At 26.6% G+C, this 24,788-nt stretch overlaps 2 protein-coding genes across 2 annotated transcripts; both read right to left on the minus strand.

Moving 5' to 3' along the window:
- Positions 1–100: 100 nt before the first annotated feature.
- HO173_001088 (uncharacterized protein) lies at positions 101–1,314 on the minus strand (the record flags this gene model as incomplete). The annotated part of the gene is made up of 5 exons (XM_037303034.1): positions 101–769; positions 824–915; positions 970–1,038; positions 1,138–1,159; positions 1,246–1,314. 5 exons carry the CDS (start codon positions 1,312–1,314, stop codon positions 101–103), a joined length of 921 nt encoding a protein of 306 aa, XP_037169681.1.
- A 4,762-nt stretch (positions 1,315–6,076) lies between these two features.
- On the minus strand, positions 6,077–6,382 carry HO173_001089 (uncharacterized protein; the record flags this gene model as incomplete). Its single annotated transcript, XM_037303035.1, has 1 exon — positions 6,077–6,382. One exon carries the CDS (start codon positions 6,380–6,382, stop codon positions 6,077–6,079), a length of 306 nt encoding a protein of 101 aa, XP_037169682.1.
- Between the last annotated feature and the right edge of the window lie 18,406 nt (positions 6,383–24,788).

Raw genomic sequence — 24,788 nt, forward strand, 5'->3', positions numbered from 1 at the left:
CACTAAACTATACTCTCATGGATCTGAAAAACACAATAATACATCTCAAACATGCTCAGTGTTTCAATCTTCAACGAGGCTTTTACGAACCTGAGCATCTTCAGGCGCCCTCCCTTAGATCGCCTAATTTATCCACCCAAGCCGTGGGTACAATCTTCCCATCCTCCCAATCCTGTTTCCCCTTCGTAACACCCGTAAGCACACACAACGTTCCACCCAAGCCCCCCTCGATCCCAAACTGGATATCGGTGTCCAGCCGATCCCCTATCATGCAGGCTCTTTGCCTGTCGAATTGGAATTTCCCCTCAATAGCATCCATCATGGCTTGACTCGGTTTGCCCAGACTCGTCGGCTGTTTGCCTCCCAGCATAGCCACCAAAGGTGCTGAGCAGGCACCTGCGCCAGGAAACAGAGTGGATGATGAGGGTAAGGTGGTGTCAATGTTTGTAGCGAGGAAGACGGCGCCGTGGCGGAGATAGTGGAAGGCCAGGCTGAGCTTCAGATAGTTGAGGTGGAAATCAAGACCGCACAATACCACGCCGACAGAAGGGTCTAGAGATGTCCCGGATGCAATGTCGGCGTAATCGTCTTTCCCTATCAGCCGATTTAAAGAAGGGTCTGTACCGCCGATGCGGGGAACCTTTTCGCCGTCGAGCTCAGTCTCTATACCCGCTTCGCCAAGAACAAAGACGGTTTTCTTGTTCGAAGGCAATTGGAGGATGCGGGAGATGTAGATTGCGGCGCTATAGGAAGAGCCAAAAACTTCATCCTAGTCGCCTTCACTTGAGCGAAGGAGCACAGGACGCTCAACAGAGAGACGTACAACAGTAGCCGGGATTCCCATGCTTGTAAGCTTTTGCTTGTAGTCGGCGCGAGACTTTGTGCTGTTGTTTGTGACGAAGACGACTTGCTTGCCTATGCAATGGTCAATTTGAATTTTTCAGTGAGGCCTATCGGAGCAGATTCGACCTTTACTGCGCAGCAGCTCGAGGGTCTCGACTGTTCCTTCGAATAGATGCTCTCCAGACCATAAGACGCCTATCCTTCTATATCTTTAGATTCGTCGCTCAAAATGCGACTGGTCCAGGCTGCCAATGGACGAGTCAAGATATTGCGAAATTGTGGGTGAGCACACACCATCGCAGTCAAACAGGAAGACCTGACAGTCCCATGAGCGAAAGGCAATGACACCTTCAGAGACCGGATAAAGACGTTGAGAGGCAAGGACATCGTCTATTGACTTACATCGAATCTACTTATGAATTCCTCTATACCCTCTTTATTGCCAGTGAGGTACTCGGCCTGGGTAACCATTGTAACGTTGAAAGATACCGCTACCCAATCGATGAGGGTCGACGGGCTTGTGGATGGAGGTTATTGAAAGCATGGAGAAAGAGGGCGAAAAAAATGCCTGGATTTCTAGCGAACCCTAATCGTGTCTACCCCCATTTGTACGCGTACCCATTTACGCCCATTTTTAAAATTATTATTTATTTATAACGAAAGAGATAACTTCGAAATTAAAATAATTATAGATAAATAAATTATATATAAAAAATCTAAATACTTATTATTAAAAAGTCTAGAATTATAAATATAATATTTAATATTTAATTAAAAATTTATTTAATATAATAAAACTAGTAAATATTATAAATGTAAGCTAATATCTATTCTATTTACTAGACGAATAATAGATAAAAATATTAGAATTATTTAAATATTATAATTTATATAAGTATTTAAACTTATATAAATATTATAATTTATATAAATACTATAATTTATTTTTAAAAACGAAAGAGAAAGATTATATAAGACTTTATTAATTAGATAATAATCTATATTAAATCATTTCTTAAATTAATAAAGAAAACTCTTAAAGTCTATAGTAAAAGACTTTTATTATTTACTATATATCTATATATTAATAAGTATTTATTTCTATTACTATCTTAATAAGAATATTAACTTAATTAATATCTAATATAATATTATTAAAGTCCTTTATAGAAGTCTCTAATAGAATTATTTTATTAAGAAATAATTCTAAGTAAAATTATATATATAAATAATTAATATATATAAAAGAATAAGATAGAGCTAAATTAGAAAATCTTAAATTTATATATATAGTTAATTATTAATTTAGAGTTATTACGCTCTTTAATTAAATCGGCTAAATTAGTCTAATAGCCCTTTCGCGCTTTCTTATTAAAAATTTATATATAGAAATCTTATACTTTAAGGTACTTAGCTTATAATAAATATAGTTATTTTATAATTTCTTAAATTATAGAGCTCGCTTTACGCTTTCTAACGCTATAAAAATAATAAAGTTTAATCTATTATTAGTAAATTAAATTAATATTTAAATATTATAATTATATTAAACGCGTTCGAGATCGAATAATAATCCTTTCATCTATTTATATAATTATTCTTATTTTACTATTCTATTAATTCTATTAATTCTATTAACGTCTTCGATACTTCTTATCTAAAGATTACTTTAGATATATATATCTCTTTTACTCGTCTCTTAAAGCCTCTATTAATACCTTTAAATTATCTCTAAGCGAATTTATTATTACTAATAATCGAGGTCGTAAGAGAGCTTAATAGCTATTTACTACTATTTATAAATATATTAAAAAACTCTTAAAAAGAGCTCGAACGAATATATTCTCTTTTATAGATTTCTTCTAAGTTAGCGATAGATAGATTAAATTAATATTTAAATATTATAATTATATTAAACGCGTTCGAGATCGAATAATAATCCTTTTATCTATTTATATAATTATTCTTCTTTTATTATTTTATTAATTCTATTAATTCTATTAATTCTATTAATTTTATTAATTTTATTAATTTCACTAATATAAATATATTTATTCTCGATATTCTCGCACTTAATTAAATAAGAGAAGAATTTATAATAGATGAATATAAAGAATATTACGTATCTGCAAATCTGAAAAGTAAATTTTCATACGATTTCCGTCGGATTCGTATTATAAGTACGATTTAGCACGATTTAGTCTATTAAGTAGACTTTATCTATATTTAATTCTTTTCGCCAGTTCTATTAATTTAGTAACTTTAAAAAATTTTTAGTAACTTTAAAAAATTTTCGTAATGCGCTCTAATATACTCTAAGTACTATTCTATATATATATGATATCAATATATATTATTATTAATATGCGTATTATTATACGCTATTATTAGAGTATTACTTATACGACTAATTTTATTAAATCGTTTAATTCCGTAGTTAAATTTAAGTTAGCGTTGATATTTATCGTCGTAAAATCTTATCGTCGTAATATTAATTATTAGAACTTTTTTTTTTTTATACGTATTACTGCTAAATTGATAGAACTAATAGAAAAGATTAAGATAGTTACTAAATCGGCGGAATTTAAGCGAATTCTAATCAGATTTACTAATTCGGCGGATTTTGTAATTTCCGCGACAAACGCGCGATCAGCAATTTCAAATTTTGTAGAAACTTTTCAGATTTGCAGATGCGAAGAATATTATAGAGATAATTATTAGTAGTAATAATATAATAGATCTACTCTTTATAATCTTATATTAATTTATTTAATTAATATAAGAGAAGTTAATATAATTAGCGAATATAAAGAATATTATAAAGAAATTAAGTAGTAATAAAGTCTTTAATATTAAAAATATAGCTTAACTCTTTAAGATTTCACGTTATATACTCTCTATAGTTCTATATTAAATTATTACTTAATAAGCGAAGAATACTATTATAACTTAATCTATTATTTTTACTATATTAATAATATTATAAGAAAAAAACTATAATAAATAAATACGAAGAATACTATAAAGAATACTACGAAGAATATTACGAAGAAATTAAGTGATAATAAAATCTCTAGTATTAAGAATACGGCTTAGCTCTCTAAGATTTCACATTATATACTCTCTATAATTTTATATTAAATTATTATTTAATAAGCGAAGAATATTATTATAACTTAATTTATTATTCTTATTATATTAATATAGTATATTACTATAATAATATTATAAGAGAAGAATCTATTACGATAATTATAGTTAATTAAATTTTTATAAAAGAAATATTAAACGATATATATTTAAATAAATTAAAATTATTCGATATCTATAGCTATTCTATTATTCGAAAGATTTTACTATAATAGAAGATATTATAAAATTTATATTACTAATTAATATATTATCTCTATTTCTTTTTAATATTTTAATACTTCTTATTATAAGAATATAGTCTTTCTCTATTTTTTATAAGCAATTATTATAAATTAATTCTTTATATTATATCTTCCTAATTAAATCTTAATACGTCTCTCTTCGTATATATATATTTATATATTATATAGATTAAATTAATTTTATAATAATAAAAGTAGATTAAAAACGTATAGTAAGCGATTAGAGTTCGATTTAACTTAGAACTAGAACTAAAATTCGATTTAACTTAGAAAATTTTAACTCTATAAATTTAATTCATAGGTCTTTACTTATAATATAATATAATAAGTAAAGGCCCATAAATTAAATTTATAAAGTTGGATTTTTCTAAGTTAAATCGAATCTTAGCCCTAGCTCTAAGTTAAATCGAACTCTAATCGCTTGCTGTGCGTTTTTAACCTACATATAGATATATATGTGCGGAGAGAGGCGCGCTAAGGCCTAATTAGGAAGGTGTATCGAGTGTGAAGGATTGATCCGTAATAATTGCCCACAAAAAACAGAGAAAGGCTATGTCCTTATGGCAAGAAGTATCGAAATATCGGAAAGAAATGGAGACAACGTGCTAATTAGTGGTGTGAATCCCACAATATCTCCTGCCGTAGTGAAATTTTTCGAATAATGAAATAGCTGTAGACATCGGACGGTTTCAATTCGTCCAAATATGCATCGTTCGATGTTCCTCCTGTAGAGGCCTAATTGGCTGTGATCGTCGCAGTAGATCCTCCTCTTGTGACGTTATTGTAGTGATGTACCATATTAATGCAGTGGGGATGACAGGCCAAGTTGCAGTGGTGTTCTCCGCTTGCTGAGTGATGATTTGATGTGGAACCGTGGAGAGCATATGACGTGGGATCTTGGAGAGCTGAGCCGTGTTCTTGACGATGGTGGCCTTGTTGCCGCTTGGTTTCTCCGCAGTGTTCTCCGTAGTGTTCTCCGCAGTGTTCTCCGCATTTGCCTGTTATAGTTCCTCCTCTTGCGATGTTCCTCCTGTAGAGGCCTAATTGACTGTGATCGTCGCAGTAGATCCTCCTCTTATAACGTTATTGCAGTGATGTACCATATCAATGTAGTGGGGATGACAGGCCAAGTTGTAGTGGTGTTCTCCGCTTGCTGAGTGATGATTTGATGTGGAACCGTGGAGAGTATATGACGTGGGATCTTGGAGAGCTGAGCCGTGTTCTTGACGATGGTGGCCTTGTTGCCGCTTGGTTTCTCCGCAGTGTTCTCCGCATTCGCCTGCTGTCTTGACTTCTCTTGCACTGGCTGAGTGGATTGGTGTGAGATCGTGGAGAGTAGGTCTGTTGTGTCACTGCTGCTGATGACTGTCTCCGCAGTGTTCTCCATAGTGTTCTCCGCAGTGTTCTCCGCATTTGCCTGTTGTAGTTCCTCCTCTTACTCCTTAATGCAGTGGAGATGACAGGCTAAGTTGTAGTGGTGTTCTCCGCTTGCTGAGTGATGATTTGATATAGAACCGTGGAGAGCATATGACGTGGGATCTTGGAGAGCTGAGCCGTGTTCTTGGTGCTGGGGGCCTTGTTGCCGCTTGGTTTCTCCGCAGTGTTCTCCGCATTTGCCTGTTATAGTTCCTTCTCTTACTCCTTAATGCAGTGGGGATGACAGGCTAAGTTGCAGTGGTGTTCTCCGCTTGCTGAGTGATGATTTGATGTGGAACCGTGGAGAGCATATGACGTGGGATCTTGGAGAGCTGAGCCGTGTTCTTGGTGCTGGGGGCCTTGTTGCCGCTTGGTTTCTCCGCAGTGTTCTCCGCAATTGCCTGCTGCAGTGGTTCCTCCTCTTACATTGACTGAGTGGACTGGTATAAGATCGTGGAGAGCAGAGCTGTTGTGTCACTGCTGCTGCTGACTGTCTCCGTAATATTCTCCGTACTGGATTGTTCCTCCTCTTGCTTGACTGAGTGCTCTGGCTGAGTGGCTGGCTGAGTGGATGACTGAGTGGATTGGTGAGCTGGCTGAGTGGCTGTCTGCTTCGCTTGTAAGGCCTCTTGTCTCGCCCATATCAATGCAGTGGGGACGACAGGCCAAGTTGCAGTGGTGTTCTCCGCTTGCTGAGTGATGATTTGATGTGGAACCGTGGAGAGCATATGACGTGGGATCTTGGAGAGCTGAGCCGTGTTCTTGACGATGGTGGCTCTGTTGCCGCTTGGTTTCTCCGCAGTGTTCTCCGCATTTGCCTGTTATAGTTTCTCCTCTTGCTCCTCCTCTTGTAGAGTATCAGACTGAGTGGATGACTGATATGACGTGGGATCTTGGAGAGCTGAGCCGTGTTCTTGACGATGGTGGCCTTGTTGCCGCTTGGTTTCTCCGCAGTGTTCTCCGCATTTGCCTGTTGTAGTTCCTCCTCTTGCTCCTCCTCTTATAGAGTATCAGACTAAGTGATTAGCTGAGTGACTGACTGAGTGGATGACTGAGTGATTAGCTGACGATCTAACTAAGTGGATTGCTGAGTTAATAGGGTAGGTAGTATTAATTAAGCGGCTGGTCGAGTATATAGGAGAGAACGATGGCTGTGAATCCGTTCGGGCTCTTTTTAAGGGTTTTCTAACGCGTTTATAAGCAGTAGTAGATAGCTATTAAGCTCGCTTACGGCCTCGATTACTAGCAGTAATAGATTCGCGTTAATAAAGGCTTTAAGAGGCGAGTAAAAGGGGTATATATATCTAAAACGTTTAGTAACGTTTCCGCGAGAGGTATCGAGAACAATTATATTTATATTAGTAAAATTAATAGAATTAGTAGAATAGTAGAAGAATAATAATTACATAAATAAATAGATAGAAGAATTATTATTTGATCTCGAACGCGTTTAATATAACTATTATATTTAAATATTAGTTTAATTTATTAATAGTAGACTAAACTTTATTATTTTTATAGCGTTAGAAAGCGTAAAGCGAGCTCTATAATTTAAGGAATTATAAAGTAATTATATTTATCGTAAGCTAAGCACCTTAAAATATAAGACTTCTATATATAAATTTTTAATAAGAAGACGCGAGAGGACTATCGAGCTAACTTAGTCGATCTAACTAAAGAGCGTAGTAATTCTAAATTAATAATTAACTATATATATAAATTTAAGATTTTCTAATTTAATTCTATCTTATTCTTTTATATATATTAATAATAAACTATATAGATCTATAGTAGAAGAAGTCTTTATAGTATTATAGTACTAAGATATTAAGCTTAATCGAGACGCCTAGTAGAGAAATTCGTAATAAATATTATCGAAGAAGAAAAATAATAGCGTTCTCGCTATTCGATAATCGTCGAAAGATAATATTTAAGAATTCTAGTATTATTATTTATACTATTACTATAAAATTACTATATAATTTATATTAAATAATCGTAATCTATTATATAGACTCTATTTAATTCTTTCTATAGTAAAATCGTTCTATATAAGTCTCTTTCTTATATAAAGAGATTTTATAGACAGCGTATCCCCCTCTAATCTTTCGTACTTTCTTACTATTACTACTTATTTCTCTATTAAACCTTCGAAATCCTTTCTTCTAACGATCTAAATAATATATAAAATACTATCGAACGATCTTTAAGTCTTATTATTTATAATTATCTTATATTAATTTCGATAGAGTAGAAAGTAGAATAGAAGATTATCGAGATTATTTATCTTCTCTATCTTTTTTAAATAATTTTATTATTATCTATTTAAGAAACGTCTAATACTCTTAACGAAATATTTCTATAGATTTATAGAGTTTAAAAGTATTCGAAAGACTTCTATTTAATTTTTAGTGAAATTAGAGTATTTATATTTAATTATAAACTCTATAAAAAGAATATATAGTTATTAATATATTAAATCGATTAATCTCTTCTATATATCTATTATAATAATAAAAAATCTTCGAAATATCGAAATTCTTTTATTAGATATTATTCTTATTCTCTTTAAAAGTAGATAAAATAATACGATTATTAATACTTATTCTATTAAGACGCTTTCTCTTTTTAATAATAGTACAAGTAAAGGCCCATGAATTAAATTCATGGAGTTGAATTTTTCTAAGTCAAATGGAGTTGGATTTTTTCAAGTCAAATGGAATTTTAGCCCTAGCCCTAAGTCAAATCGAACTCTGATCGCTTGCTGTGCGTTTTTGACCTACTTTCACCACTACGAAATTAATTTAATCTATGTAGTATACAGGCACATATGTGCGAAGAGAGGCGCGCTAAGGCCTAATTAGGAAGCTATAATAATTGCCTATAAAAAAAGAGAAAGGCCATGTTCTTATGGCAAGAAGTATCGAAATATCGGAAAGAAATGGAGACAACGTGCCAATTAGTGGTGTGAATTCCACAATATCTCCTGCCGCAGTGAAATTTTTCGAATAATGACATAGCTGTAGACATCGGACGGTTTCAATTCGTCCAAATATGCATCGTTCCGGAGTGATGATTTGATGTGGAACCGTGGAGAGCATATGACGTGGGATCTTGGAGAGCTGAGCCGTGTTCTTGGTGCTGGGGGCCTTGTTGCCGCTTGGTTTCTCCGTAGTGTTCTCCGCATTCGCCTGCTGTATTGACTTCTCTTGCACTGGCTGAGTGGATTGGTGTGAGACCGTGGAGAGTAGGCCTGTTGTGTCACTGCTGCTGATGACTGTCTCCGTAATATTCTCCGCAGTGTTCTCCGCATTATTCTCCGCAGTGTTCTCCGCATTTGCCTGTTGTAGTTCCTCCTCTTACTCCTTAATGTAGTGGGGATGACAGGCTTAGTTGCAGTGGTGTTCTCCGCGCTTGCTGAGTGATGATTTGATGTGGAACCGTGGAGAGCATATGACGTGGGATCTTGGAGAGCTGAGCCGTGTTCTTGGTGCTGGGGGCCTTGTTGCCGCTTGGTTTCTCCGCAGTGTTCTCCGCATTCGCCTGCTGTAGTGACTTCTCTTGCCCTAGCTGAGTGGATTGATGTGAGACCGTGGAGAGTAGGCCTGTTGTGTCACTGCTGCTGATGACTGTCTCCGCAATATTCTCCGCATTTACCTGCTGCAGTGGTTCCTCCTCTTACTGAGTATCGGGCTGGTGTGAGATCGTGGAGAGTAGGCCTGTTGTGTCACTGCTGCTGATGACTGTCTCCGCAATGTTCTCCGTAGTGTTCTCCGCATTCGCCTGTTGTAGATCCTCCTCTTATTTAACTGAGTGCGAGGGTACCGAGGGTAAATGTGTTCATATTGGTGGAATTAGTAGAATGGTGAAAGAAGAATAGTTATACAAATAGGTGGAAGGATTATTATCCGATCTCGGACGCGTTTGGTGTAACTACAATATTTGAATATTAGTTTAACCCATCTACCGCTGGCTTAGAAGGAGTATGTAGGGGAGGACGTATCCGTTCAGGCTCTTTTTAAGGGCCTTTCAACGCGTTTATAAGTAGTAGTAGGTAGCTGTTAGGCTCGCTTGCGGCCTCGATTACCAGTAGTAGCGGATTCGCCGAGGGGTGGCCTGGGGGTATCAGTAGGGCCTCTAAGAGGCGGGCAAAAGGGGTATATGTGCCTGAACCGGACTCTTTTTGAGGGCCTTTCAACGCGTTTATGAGCAGTAGTAGGTAGCTGTTAAGCTCGCTTGCGGCCTCGATTGCCAGTAGTAGCGGATTCGTCGAGGGGTGGCCTGGGGGCGTCAGTAAGGGGCTCTAATTGAGCGAGGGGTACCGAAGACGATTGTATTCATATTAATGAAATTAATAGAATTAGTAGAATTAATAGAATTAGTAGAATGGTGGAAGAATAATAAACAGGTGGAAGGATTATTATCCGATCCCGGACGCGTCTGGTGTGACTACCATGACTACCATATTTAAATATCCATTTAATCCACTAATAGTAGGCCAAACTTCAAAATTTTTACAGCGTTAGAAAGCGCAAAGCGAGCTTTACAATTTAAGGAATTATAAAGTAACTATATATATCGCAAGCTAAGTACTTCAAAGTGTAAAACTTCTATATATAAATTTTTGATGAGAGAGGCGTGGGAGAGCTATCGGGCTGATTCAGCCGGTCTAATCAAAGAGCGTAGCGAATCTAAATTAATGATTGGCTGTATATATAAATTCAAGGTTTCCAAGCTCAGCCCTACCTTATTCTGTTATATATACTAATTATTATCTCTCTAATATCGTAGATAGTAATAAAGGCTAAATATCACGATTTTAATAATCTTACGATCTTACTTATATTATAGCCTAATTAGACTTAGCGTATTAAGACCTTTCGATCTTTCTATCTTACTATAAAGTCTATATTTATAATAATTCTATATAAATAATATTCTCTTTATACTATAATATAGAGTTATTATATATATTATTAAGTCTCTAATATAATACTATTTATCTTTCTTCTAAAGTAATAGCGACTTATTTATTAATTATACTAAATATATAGTTAAGAAGAGAGTATATTATTAAGAAGTTAATAGTTATAGCTGAAGGAGTTTACTACTTAAAAGATTATTTAAAAGAAAGTCTTTTATTTATATAAAGATTAATTTAGCTAGATTAAATAAGAATCTAAAAAAAAAAAATCTTTAATATATTAAAAGAAATAAATCTTAGATTAAATCTTTTTTATACTTCTATTAGCTTAATATTAGTAAACTCGTTAATTCTAAATCTAGATAATATATAAAGTTAAATTGTTATAAATAAGTTATAAATACGTTATTATTTAGAAGAACTCGAGAACTCTAATAAAAAGATTTTAAATATTATTATATTATCCGCATAACGTAAGAAAAAGCGTTCTATCTCTAGAAGATATATTATTAAATCTAATTTAGATTATATCGAAGTATAACTTATAAATATTACTAAAGAAGAGTTTATTATAATCTTTATATCTATCGCTAATTTATAGAATTTTATAAAAAGCGCTATTAATACTTCTAATACTTAGTATAATAGATTAAAAACTTTAATAGAGAGCTTTCGAACTACTAATTATAATATTAAGATACTTTAATAATAAAATAAATAACTTAATTAAAATATCGTTTATATTAAGATAAATATATTAATAATTATTACTTAATTAAATAATAATAATAATTAATTATTCTATAAGCGAGAAATTAATAATAGATTTTAAGATTTATATAATAGATATCGTATTAATACTATAAAACTTATTAAAGAAAATAAGAAACTTAAATAAAACTTAAAGTGTAAAGAGTAATAGCTAAGGGCCCGTTTAGCTATCATCTTAAAATTTATATTTTTATATATTTTAACTTTATTATACTAATTTTAAGAATATAGACTTTAAAACGAGGCTAGTAGATTTTTAATATATATAGATTATATATACGATTTTATTTAATAGTTATATTTCGACTAATTTAGCTAGAAGCTAAAAAGTTATTAAGATCTTTCTTCGTAGTAAAATTCGTATAATAGATATCTATTAGTCTTTAATATAAATAATTTATTATCTCTATTATCTCTTACTAATATTCTTATTAAAGTAAACGCTTTTAATAATTCTCTTATTAATTTTAAAGTATTAGAAGAGATACTAGTCTAAGTAGATAGACTATAATAAGTTAATAAGATTCTTAAATAAACTACTATTATAAAGGCTAAACTATATTATAAAATAAAATAATAATATAAAAACGATAAACGCTCGAATATAAGCTTTAATTCGAAGATATAAATATATATATTAGCTACTATATAGATTATAATAATTATAAGATAGTAAGTTAAATAAAGTTAGATATAGAGAAAGATAACTTTATATAAGACTAAATAAACTCTCTATTATTATCTTCGCTATAAATTAAATAACTAGAACTTTAATAAGAGAATTATATTTTATATAGTTAATAACGATTAATAAAAAGTCTAAATTAAGATATAAGAAGATCGTCTTATTAATAGTACTTCGCTAATATCTTATAAAAGAATAAGCTTATAAAAGAGCTTCGTTAAACTCCTCTCTTATATATTAAAGAGTTCGATATTTACTTTATTAAGCGAATAGCAATAGAAAGTCATATAATATCTCTTAATCTTTTTATCGATCTCACTCTCGAAACGATTTCTTTATTTCTATATATTAATATTTAGAAAGATATTTAAAAAAATACTTTATAAGCTATTAATATAGACATTATATTCGATATCGATATATTATAAACCGTAGCGAAGAAGAGATATACGAGCTTTATAATAATAATATATATATTATTAATTAAGCGTCTTAAGAAGATAAATAAATAGTTTATAAGCTCTACTATTAAAGAAGTAGAAGGTTTATTATAAAGATCTATAAAATAAAAAAAAAGCGATATATTATAAAGATAATAGAAGGAAATATAGCGAATTAAAGAAACGTTATAAGCTATTATTAAGAAAGCTATAGCTCTATTAAGTAAAGACTTTAATTCTATTAATTATAATAATTATATAGAAGTTATAAACGTATTTTTAAATTATAATAAAACTTTTATATATATTATAATATCTAATAATATTAGAAAAGATTAATTATAGAGATAAATAATAGAGGCGCGTAAGTAGATGAAAGAATATATTAAGTATATCGAAGTAAATTAGCTAAATACTACTATATTTAAACTTTATATATCGAAGTCTCTCTTATTAATAAGACTTCTTATATACGTATCTCCGTAATTATTCTTTAAGAAATATACTCTTAATAATTCTTTTATATTACTTCGGCGATTTTATCTCTTTTCTTATTTATTTTAATAGTTATAGAGTATTTATTTTTTAGTAAATTTAAATTATTAGTAGAATTACTATTAGACTTATTAACTAGTTATATATTTAAGTTAATATTATTAAAAGAGCGATATAACGTAATAAAGTTATATATTATAATTAAGATATACTAGTTTATTATCTAAGTAGAAATATTAAACTCTATAGAATTCTTAATAGATTTAAATCATCGTTTAAGTATATTAAATATTTTTTTAATAATATTTTATAGCTAAAAGTAACGTAGATTAAATAATTTCTTTATATTCTCGAGCTTTATTTTAATCTATTATTATTTCTTTAAATAATATTATATATCTATATAGAGAATTAATAGCTAATTATAATTAAAATATCTAGTATCGACGAGATAGTACTTATTCGTTAAAATAGAAAAGCTATAAGTAAAAGTAATATCTCTTAATATTAAAGCGTTATATATAAAGTCTTTCTAGCTAGATAATATATAATAAAATAGTATATTAAAACTATATACGACTAAAATATTCTAAATAAGAATACTCTTTCTATTTCGCTATAGTATATACTTTACTATAAGTATATAAATAGCGATATATATATTATTTAATATATCTAGATAGTCGTTAAAATAAGATATAAATTTAGAGTTAGACGAGATTTTTATTAGAATAGAATAAGATACTTTAGATAATTAAATAAAATACTAATATAGAATATATATAATCTTTAAAATCTTATAATAATATCGATTAATAGTCTCGTCTAAGTATTAAAAACGATTATATAATTTATTATTATTAAGATTAAAGTCTACTATTATAATAAAGATAGTAACTTTCTCTACTATTTTAATAGTATAAAACGAAGTTAAATACGTATAATTAAAGAGCTAATTTTAAAGCTTATCTAAAGTATATAAAGATATATAAAAAGTCTTTTAAATATTTATAGAGTATTCTTCTTTAAGAAGCGATTATACGTATATATAATCGAAAAGAATAGAAGTATATTATAAAGTCTTATTAAAATAATATAAATAATACTATATAGTAATTAAAATAGTAATAATAATAGCTTTCTTAGCTAGCTAACTATTATTATTAATTATAACTATAATATATATAATTATTTATAATAATTATAGTCTAAATTTAGTAATATAGTTTATTTATATATAAGAGCGTAGTTTACTGGCGGTTAGCTAGCGAATATAGACTATAAAAGATATAATATCGTTATAAGATTTAATAGTATATTTAATAGTAGAATTAATCTTTAAGAAATATTAAAACTTCGAGATATATAAAGTAAATCTATATCCGCCAAGCCCTTAAGTATACGAGATATATTATTAAAATTAAATTCTAAAAGAAACTTTAATATAGAATATATAATATCGAGATCTTAGTATAAGTAGCGCTAAGGCCTATAACGTATTAGATTTAATAATTATCTTCTCTTCTAGATTTTAATTTCTAGATATCTAAGTAAAAATAGAATATTTATTAAAAAATCTTTAAATTCTAATAGAAAAATAAGAGAAAAGAGTTAATTTATTAAGATTATAATATTATTTTAATAACGCGATAGAATTAACTCTTACGCGCCGTAGGCGCGTTATTAATATATTATATAATAATATTAATACTATCTTCGAGAATAATATCGCTTTTATAATATTAATTAATAGTAATTTATAGTAAGTTAACGCGCTTAATATTAGCGTTTTTATAGCGCTAGTTAATAACTTCTATAGCGAATAATATTAGATTTAAAAACTTATAATAAAATCTTAAAAATTTAATAAATAAAAGAAGAGAGAAGAGTTTTTTTATAGATAACGTTATTTTTATAATATATTATATTTATAGCGAAGTAATATAGTAATAATCTTTATTATAGAAATTCGAAGAGAGTAATTAATAGAGCGACGCGTTTACGATAACGTCTTCAATTATTAATTAATAATAATAGTAGAAATAATAATAGTAGCTAGACGACGCGGCTCTATAGATAATAGCGAAATATTACTATATCGCTATTATTTATATTACTAGATATTATCTACTAGTAATAACGCTACGATAAAAAATATAAAAATCTCTTTTAAATTATTTATTTTTATTCTTTATAACTTTTAACGTCTTTTTTATAAATACTTATTTTAATACTATAACGTTAATATTAATATTAATATAAATATAATATATCTTATTATATTAGTAGTCTACTTCTCTTTATTATAAGTATCTTATTATTATTAATTACGTCGATATATAGACTAATAATTTTATAATATTCTTTTTTAATAATAATAATAACTTTAATAGTAAATATATAGTCGCTTTATAGGCGCGATTATTAATCCTTAACTATTTCTACTATTATCGCTTTATATATATAATTATTAATAAGTTCTAGTATCTAATTTATTATATAGAACTTACTTTTATTAAGATAATAATTTATATATTCGAAATAAGTCTTTTCTCTATAATAATTATAAGATTAAAAAACGCGATATTAATCGCTATATTAAAATTCCTCTATATCTTTAAATATAAATAAGAAAATTAATATAGCGCTATCGCTACGCTAAATAATCTTAAAAGCTATTTTATTAATAAGCTAAGCTTAATAAGAAGATTACTTAATAGCGTAAATTATAGAAATATATAATAATAATAACTTCGATTATCTTTATTATAATTATAGATCTTTAAGACTAGCTCGTAGCGATATATAAGTATATAGAGAAATTAAAAAGAATAAATAAGTTATTAAAGAAGAAGTTTAAGAGTCTTTATCGATATATAATAAATATCGATAGATATTAATTTAAAGATTATACTTTAATTATCTTCTTATTAGAGAATTAGATTAATAAATTTAACTCGATTTCTAACGCTAAGATAGTAGAGAATATTTAAATAATAATCTTTTTTTAATAATAGCGCTAGTATAAGATTTTTAGATAGTTCTTTAATAGTTACTCTAGATAAAAATATGTTTATATTAATAATATATACTTTAATATAATAAATCTTTTTTATAATAGAGTTTAATAGATAATTAAATAATATAATTATTTTATTAATTTATATCTTAATAATAGTAAGTATAGAGAAGTATACGCGTAGTATAAATATTATTATTATAAATATAATAGAAACGAAGAGATAGAATATAACGCTATAATAGCGCCTTAGTAGATATTACTTTCTAATAGATTTCTCTATAGAATCTTAATTATCTTATACTTAACTTATAAATCTACTATAGTAGTAGTAATTAATTTTCTACTATTATAATAATAATAGTAATATCGAATTACTATATAATTAGTATTATATAATCGCTTACTACGTATTATATACTCGATATATTAATAATTCTTACTATACTAGAAGATTTCAGTTAAGTTCTTTAATTCTCAATCCGCTTCCGCTATATTCTTACGAGAATCCTAATTTTTCAGTATAAGAACTTCGCTTCTTTCGAATTATTCTATATTACGAGAATCCTAATTCTTTAATATAAGAATCTCGCTTCTTCTCTTACTACGTTATAAGAATCTCGAGAATTCTAATTTTTTAGCACTAGAATCTCGATTTTCTAAGATAAAAAAGTATACTATCGTTAAGCTGGCTTCGTTATTAGTAAGAGACCTTATTAATATCGACTATTAAATTTACGAGTTCCTCGTAGCAATAAACCAAGCTTATTATTACGAGATTTTCGAGTTTATCGAATACTTTATCGATTATATTATTTAGAATTATAATTATTAGCCGAAGTAGATATTAGAATTATCGAGATATTTAAGAACGTCGTTAATTAAATCCTCGACTTTCTTATATAGCTAATTTATAAATTAATCTATTTTTTAAAGAGTAATTAGAGTCTTTAATAATTAAATATATATCTTTCGAAGTAAGCTTAAGCTTATTTAACACTTTAAAAATCGTAATCTACTCTTTATAAGTTTTATACCTTATATTTTATTAGTAAGTACTTCTTTAGATTCGTCTAGTATAATCTCGAATTCTATTAAAGATATTAGCTAAACTACTAAGATAACTTTAATAGAGAAGATAATTTATAAAGATTTAATCGATTTAATTATAATAGAAGATTAGTTATAATAGAATACTAGTTTCTTATAACTATAATAAATAGCGTTATAAGAATTACTACGTAGTATTTCTAGTTAATTAAGTCTATAAAAATCGTCTAATAAGTTAGAATCTCTCGAAGCTATTATAATAGAGAACGTTCTTAATTATATACGTTAAAATTCTAATAATCTTAATTTCTTCGATTCTAGCTACGATAATAAGTCTATTAATATTAAATTATTAATTAAATATATTAATAAGAAAATAAATTTTTAAGATATATATCTATTTATAAAACGAGCTAAGAATCTCGTCGTTATTAAGAATATTAATCTAGTTCGAAAAAACTTATAAATAAGTTTACGTGAAATGATATTAGAATAATAAATAATAGAAATTTCTATTATCGAGAAACGTATTATTAAGTTTAATAATAACGTTAAGAAATAAACTATCTTATTAATCGCTAGATTTAAGAAATCTACTATAATAGCGATTAACGCTATACTTCGCGAGCGTTATATTATATATAACGTAATTTCTTATTATAAGCTACGTAAATATATTTAGAAGATTCTAAAATTAATTAAAGACGTAGATATAATACTCGTTAAGAATTAACTTAATATTATTTATAATAATATCGATCTCGAACTTTAGCGTAATATTAAGAAATCTGAGAATACTATAACTATAAATTTATTTCTTATAATTCTTAATAATTATAAGTATAAATAGTGGACTTATATTAATAGATATAAAAGAAATCTAGATTTAGAAAGTATAACTTCTAGATCTTTCTTTTAGATAAATTAATAATCTTATTTTTATAAAAGTAGGTTTATAAAGTAATATAGTTAGTATAATAATTTATTTAATCGTAAAGATTAATTAAGCTTCGTTTAATTAAGTCTTTAATTTAATTATTAAGTAGAGTATTAATCTTTATATCGATTTAAGCTATAGCCTTAATATTCTTTTTATTAAAATTCTTAAGCTTACTAGTTATAGTAATCTTACTACTTAAGTTATCTAAATAGATTAATATAACTAGATTAGCGCTTAAATAGAAATTAGCTAGAAATTTTTCTATAACGTCTTTAAATTATCGGGTTTATAAATAAATTAGATTTTTAACCTTAAGAATAGTAGTAACCTTATTCTTTCTAGCCCGCTTTTAATAGTATAAATAAGTTATCTTATCCTACTAGACCTTAGTATAATTTAGAAAATTACTTTCAACTCTAGTAATAGAGAGCTTATCAAGTATTCGAAGATATTATAAATAAGAACTTTAATAATAAATATAAGAAATTCATAGAATTTTATTAGTATTATGCTATGGAAGAATAATATCTAAATAAAGCTTTTTAAGAAGCTTTATTCTCTAAGTATAAATCTTATAATAGTAACGACTATAATAATACGTAGAATATATATTTTATAAATAAGAAAGTTGATTATATATATAGTAAATATAAAGTATACTTTTCTTTAAGAAATAAACTTTTTAAGCACCTACGATTAAACTATTAGAAGATTATAAAAGCAAAATCTTCTAATACTACTATCGAAAAGATTCTCAAATTCGAAGAATCTAAAGTAAATCTCGATAAGTTCGAAGTATTTATAACTAATAATATTTATATAAAAATAATTATTAAATTTATTACTAAGCTAAATTATAATATTAGATTTAGATATAACTTTAGAAGCTAGAAGTATACTATTATAAAGATTAGATATACTTTAGATTCTAAAGTTAAGAAAAGCGAAGTTTTATCTAACTTCGACTACGGAATAATTTTAGAAGATTATACTTATTTATAAAAGTATATTTCTAATCTTAAGATTAAGAAGATAGCGTTCTCTCTACTAATTTAAGAAGTAGATAATAAAATTATAAGTATAATCAAGTATACTAGCGTTACGATCTACGTTAATAACGTTATTAATAGATTTTAGAAAATAAGAATAATCTATTTTACGATAAAAGTATATATTATAAATAATCTTAAAGCTAATATTCTTATTAATATAGATATTATAATATTATAAGAAATAATTATAAATCTAGATACTCGAAGCGTTAGACTAGAAAAGTACTAGAAATTAAAGATATTAATCGATGTAGTAATAAGAATCTAGTCTTATTTTAAGTATATTATTTATATTACGGCTATAATTACTATAGTATCGAATATAATCTTAAAAATATCTATCGCGTATAATAAAGCTATTTTCGAAGATAGAGATTTCTTATTTAAGTTAAATTATATTTAAGACTTTAAGCTTATAAATAAGATTTTCGCTTATATCGTTAATTATATAATCTCGATAATATAAATATATAATTTTATAATAATATCTATTCGCTTACTACGAAAGATAAGACTAAGAGTACTCTATAAGTATAAGTAAGATAATATCTTTCTAGTAGCACCCGCTAACGCGTATCTCGCTATCGAGAATATAAAGTTATAAAAGAGGAATCTTACTAAGGAAATCGTGTTAGCTACCGCTACGTTTACTAGATTAATCTAGAAACCTATACTTCCCTCTACTTTAATATCTATAGATTCTACTATTATAGTAGAATCTACTTATACTCTAATTAATTCGAATCTCAAGCATATAAAGTCTAATAATATTATTATCTATAGTACTTTAAAAGTTACTTCGTAAATTACTTTCGTAGTAAAGAAATTCTCGAAGATTTAATAGAATTAAGGTACTATCGTAAATATTTCGAAAGAAGAATAGATATCTATTTCTCTAAAGTCGAATATTATAGTTAAGTCTTCGCGAGTATATTCTATTAACTAGAAAGATAAGAATATTATTAATAAAACTTTTAATAAAATATATAATTAAGATAAGATAGAGTAATTTAATTAATTTATATTTTATAACTATTCTATCTTTATAATATAGAGATAGATATTTAATAATAATAAAAAGAGTTATATTATCGTTAATATTAGAGATCTTAATAAGATTATAAAATCTAATTCTTATTTATTACTCTTATAATTAAATATTACTTTCGCTATAATAGAATTTCTATATATTTCTATAATAAATAATAACGATTATTTTTATTAATTTCTTATATATTATAAAGATAGATATAAGCTTATAATAATATCTTATTAAGAATAAGAGTAATATAATATTACTCTTATAAAATATAAAGAAGTATCTTATATATAACGCTAGATAAATAAGATTCTCTATTCACTTCGAGATTTTATTAAAGTATATATAGATAATATAATTATATTCTCGAAAATACTATTATAATATCTCGAGTATTTATAATAAATATTTATTCTCTTTCGATAGCGTTATATTAATCTTAATTCTAAGAAATTATTTCTAGATTATTCTTTAATAACTCTATTAAAATAGCGAGTCGATTTTTTAGAACTTTCTACTTCTAAGAAAAAGCTAATAACTATTATCTCGCTACGCTTTTCGAAATCGCTATAAAAACTTAAAATATTTCTCGAACTTATAGAATAACTATAGTTATTTATATTACGCTATATTTAGCGTATTAATTTACTATAATAGCGTAAGATAAAGCTTATAAAAGTTATTTCTAAGAAAGTTAAAGATTATATTCGAAAATAATATTCTAGTTTTTTCTACTATAAATCTATAAAAGCCGAAGTTAAGACTTTCTAGAATCTTTAAAAAGTCTTTTTTAGCTCGACTTTTCTAATCTACTTCGATTTTAATCGTCGGCTTTATATCGATCTAAATACTTCTAAGAAATAAGATTTCGCTATTATAATCTATTACGTAGTTAAGAATTTAAGAAATTACGAATTCTTTTTATAAATAGATATATAGCTAATTATATTTTTTAATAAGATATTAAATTAAATTAAGTAGAATTACTAGCTTATAGAATTAGAAGTTATTAATATAATATAAGTAATTAAGAAAATACGCTATATAATTAAATCTATTAGAAAGATATTAATAGTTATTTTCACGAGATTACTTAGTCGCGATATCGATCTTACGCTAGATTAATCTTATTACTTTAAATATTAATAAACTAAATTTACGCCTAATATATATATTCTAATATCTTTTAATATTTAATCTTTTTATTTATTATAAGATTAATAAAGCGAATATTATATCTAATACTCTTTCGCGTCTATAAGAGTCTACTTCCGTAGTAAAGAATAATCTTAAAGTACTAGAAGCTTTATACGAATAAGTAGTAGAAGTTAGAATTATCGTATCTTCTTTATATTTAATTTCTTAAGAACTATTAGTTAGTTATTATATCACCTTAATAGAAATATTAATTAACTTTAAGATATAACTTTTCGAAGAATATTTTAAGAATAAGTAGTAAAGTAAGATTTTTAGAGTAGTTCGTAAAATAATCGAGAAAGCTACTACTTTAGATTAATTCGAAGAAATCTTACTATCGATATATAATTCTATTATAGAATTAGACGAGACTCTATAACTAGTTTAAGAATCTACTACTACGCCGAAGTATACTTCGAAATTCGACGATTTAAGTAATCGCTAGCTTAGTCTTTACTTTAAGCTATAAGACGAAATAATCTACTATACGAACTTTAATAATAGGCGTAAGAGGCTATATATATTAAATATACTAGAAAAGAAAATCTTCGAGTTAATATACGATCGCTAGCATTATAGCGAATTTTATAGAACTTATAATCAAATCGTTTATTCTATCTATATAAGATATCTAATAAAGTATCTATAAACTTATATTAATTATTATTCGAAATGCGAGCTTAATTAGATTAAGCGCTATAAATCTTATAAAAGTATAATTTCTATTAATAGGCCAGGAATCCTATTTTATACTATTATTATGAATTTCGTAGTTACGCTTTCGATAACCGCTAATAAATATAATTATCTACTTACCGTTATAAATAAATTTTCTAAGTATACTTTAATTATACTAGGAAAAACGACCTACACTACTATCGAGTAAATCGATCTTCTACTTACTATCTTAATTTAGTATAAATAAAGTATTTTACTAGCTACGATTAGCGATAGAAATTCTAAGTTTATATTAGAATTCTAATAAACTATCTTCAAGAAACTCGAAGTAGAAATTCTTATTTTTATAGTTTATTACTCTTAAATTAATAGATAATTTAAGCGTATAAATTAAACTATAGAAATCGCGCTTCGCTACTTTATTATAGCTAATCTTAAAATTAATTAAACGCTTATACTTTTATATCTTATAAATAATTTAAATAACTTTAAGAATTAATCTATAGATGTATTATTAAACGAGATTCTTTATAGATTTAATATTTATAATATTCTTAGAATATTAATTAAATTATTATAAGAAGATTTTAATTATCTATAATAAATAAAATAAAAGTAAGTAGAGAATTATATAGCGTTCGCTAATATTATAGCTAAAGTATACTATAATAGCGTATATAAATCTCTTAATATATCTAAAGATAGTATAGTCTTTCTACGCTTATACTATAGATATAAGATCTCTAGCTTAAGTAATTATAAACTCCATAATTAGCGAGTTAATCTCTTTAAAATTCTTAATAAGATCGAAAAGCTCGCTTATCGATTTAAGCTTTCTTTACTAATAAGAATCTATTCGATTATTTTAGTAATATAACTGAAACCTACTATAAATAAGGATTCTTACATATATATTTATACTATTACTACTTCTAAAGTCGAGGAAGATAATATTATTACGAATATCTACGAGATTAAGACCTTACTAGAGAAGTAGAAATTTAGAGATAAATTTTAATACTTAGTTAAGTAAAAGAACTACGAAAACGAGTATAATATATAATACGATATTAATAATCTTAAAGATACTATAAAATTAATTAAAGAATATGAGATAAGAATTCGAGCTAGGCCTCTTAGAAGATTAAACTAACGACGTATTAGAATAGAAGTATAGTATAAAATATCTTAATTCCCGTTTATACTTTCTGCGTAGGAAGTTTATTCTTTATTTAATTACCTTGCTTGAGGAAAGAACTAGCTTTCTTAACGTTCTTTCTTCGAAGATTATAAGATAGAAGTATAGTACTTACTAAAGGGAAGGATTAGGAAGTCTATATTAAAGCAATAACTTTCTTGAAGTAATAACTTTCTTTGAAGAAGGGACTTACTTTCGGCGTCGACGGCGTTACTTTCCTTCCCTATCTTTCTTAATATTCTTTTATTAAAGAAAAGACTTGCTTAAAGATATCGAGAACGTTACTTTCTTTCTTATTTGTCGGCATCTATTATAAATATAATAGAAATAAAGAGGTAGAAGATAGCGCTATAATAGCGCCTTGGCAGATACTACTTTCTAGCAGATTTCTTTATAAAATCTTAAGTATCTTATATTTAACTTATGAATTTACTATAGTAATAGCAATTAATTTTCTACTACTATAATAATTATCTAGAAATATATCTAACTTAGTCGATAATTATATCTTATTTTATTATCTTTATTTACTCGTCGTTAATTTATATAATTAATTAAGCTTTTTAATAATAAGAGATTTATTATTTATTACTTAATATTTTTATTTATTACTCGCCTACTTATAGATTTAAATTAGCTTATTAATATTAATAAGTTTATTATCTAATAGTTATTAATTATACTCTTTATCTTAATTAATTTATTTAACTTTATATTAAACGTCTTTTTTATACTTAATCTTATTAATAATTTCTTTAATCTCTTAAAGCTTATTATTATTAATAAGATTAAGAGTTTATATAAAGACTTTTATTATATTATTATAATCGCGAAGATAATAAAGCTTAAATAACGATATATAAAAGATATTATAAATTCTATATATCGAGAATAGAAGTAAGTAATACGTTTACGCCTCTATCTTATCTATAATTTAAAATAATCTTATAAATTTATAAAATAATTTCTTATTTAGATATTTCTACTTTAAATTCTTAATCGCTAATATTATTAAATTATCTATTTTATAGCTTTAAAACTAATATATTTTATTATAATATTTAAATTAAGTTATAATAGCGCTATAAAAGCGCTCTACTATCTTATCTCTTAATACTTATAACTTTTTTATTCTATTATTTATAGCGAATATCTCTCTCTCGATAAAGTTATTCTTAATCTTCTAACGAATTTTAGAATAATATTCGTATATTAGAAAGAATAATATTATTTCGATAAAGGAATACTAATTATTTATATAAGCGAACTCTACTATTAATAATTATTTCGCTTAAATATTTTATTTATCGTTAGTAAATATATATAAGAAGTATTTTAATATCTAGTTTTATCGCTTAGTCTATTTATTAATTTATAAGTAAAAGACGATATTTAGATATCGCTTAATTTTAAAATAAAAGTAAATAACGAATTAGAAGCTATTAATAAATATAAAGCCTCTATTATTAATAATATTATTTAATATATTATAGCGATATATTATTTTAAAATAAAATACTTTTATTAGCTAAGCGATATCGATTATAATAAATATAGAAATATATCTTATTATTTTTATAAATCGATCTACTATAACTAGAATAGTATTATAAATAATATTCTTATACTTACTCGCTAATAAGTCG

This window comes from Letharia columbiana, assembly GCF_014066305.1.
Source record: "Letharia columbiana isolate WasteWater2 chromosome Unknown Sc0000002_s0, whole genome shotgun sequence".
Taxonomy (NCBI): domain Eukaryota; kingdom Fungi; phylum Ascomycota; class Lecanoromycetes; order Lecanorales; family Parmeliaceae; genus Letharia; species Letharia columbiana.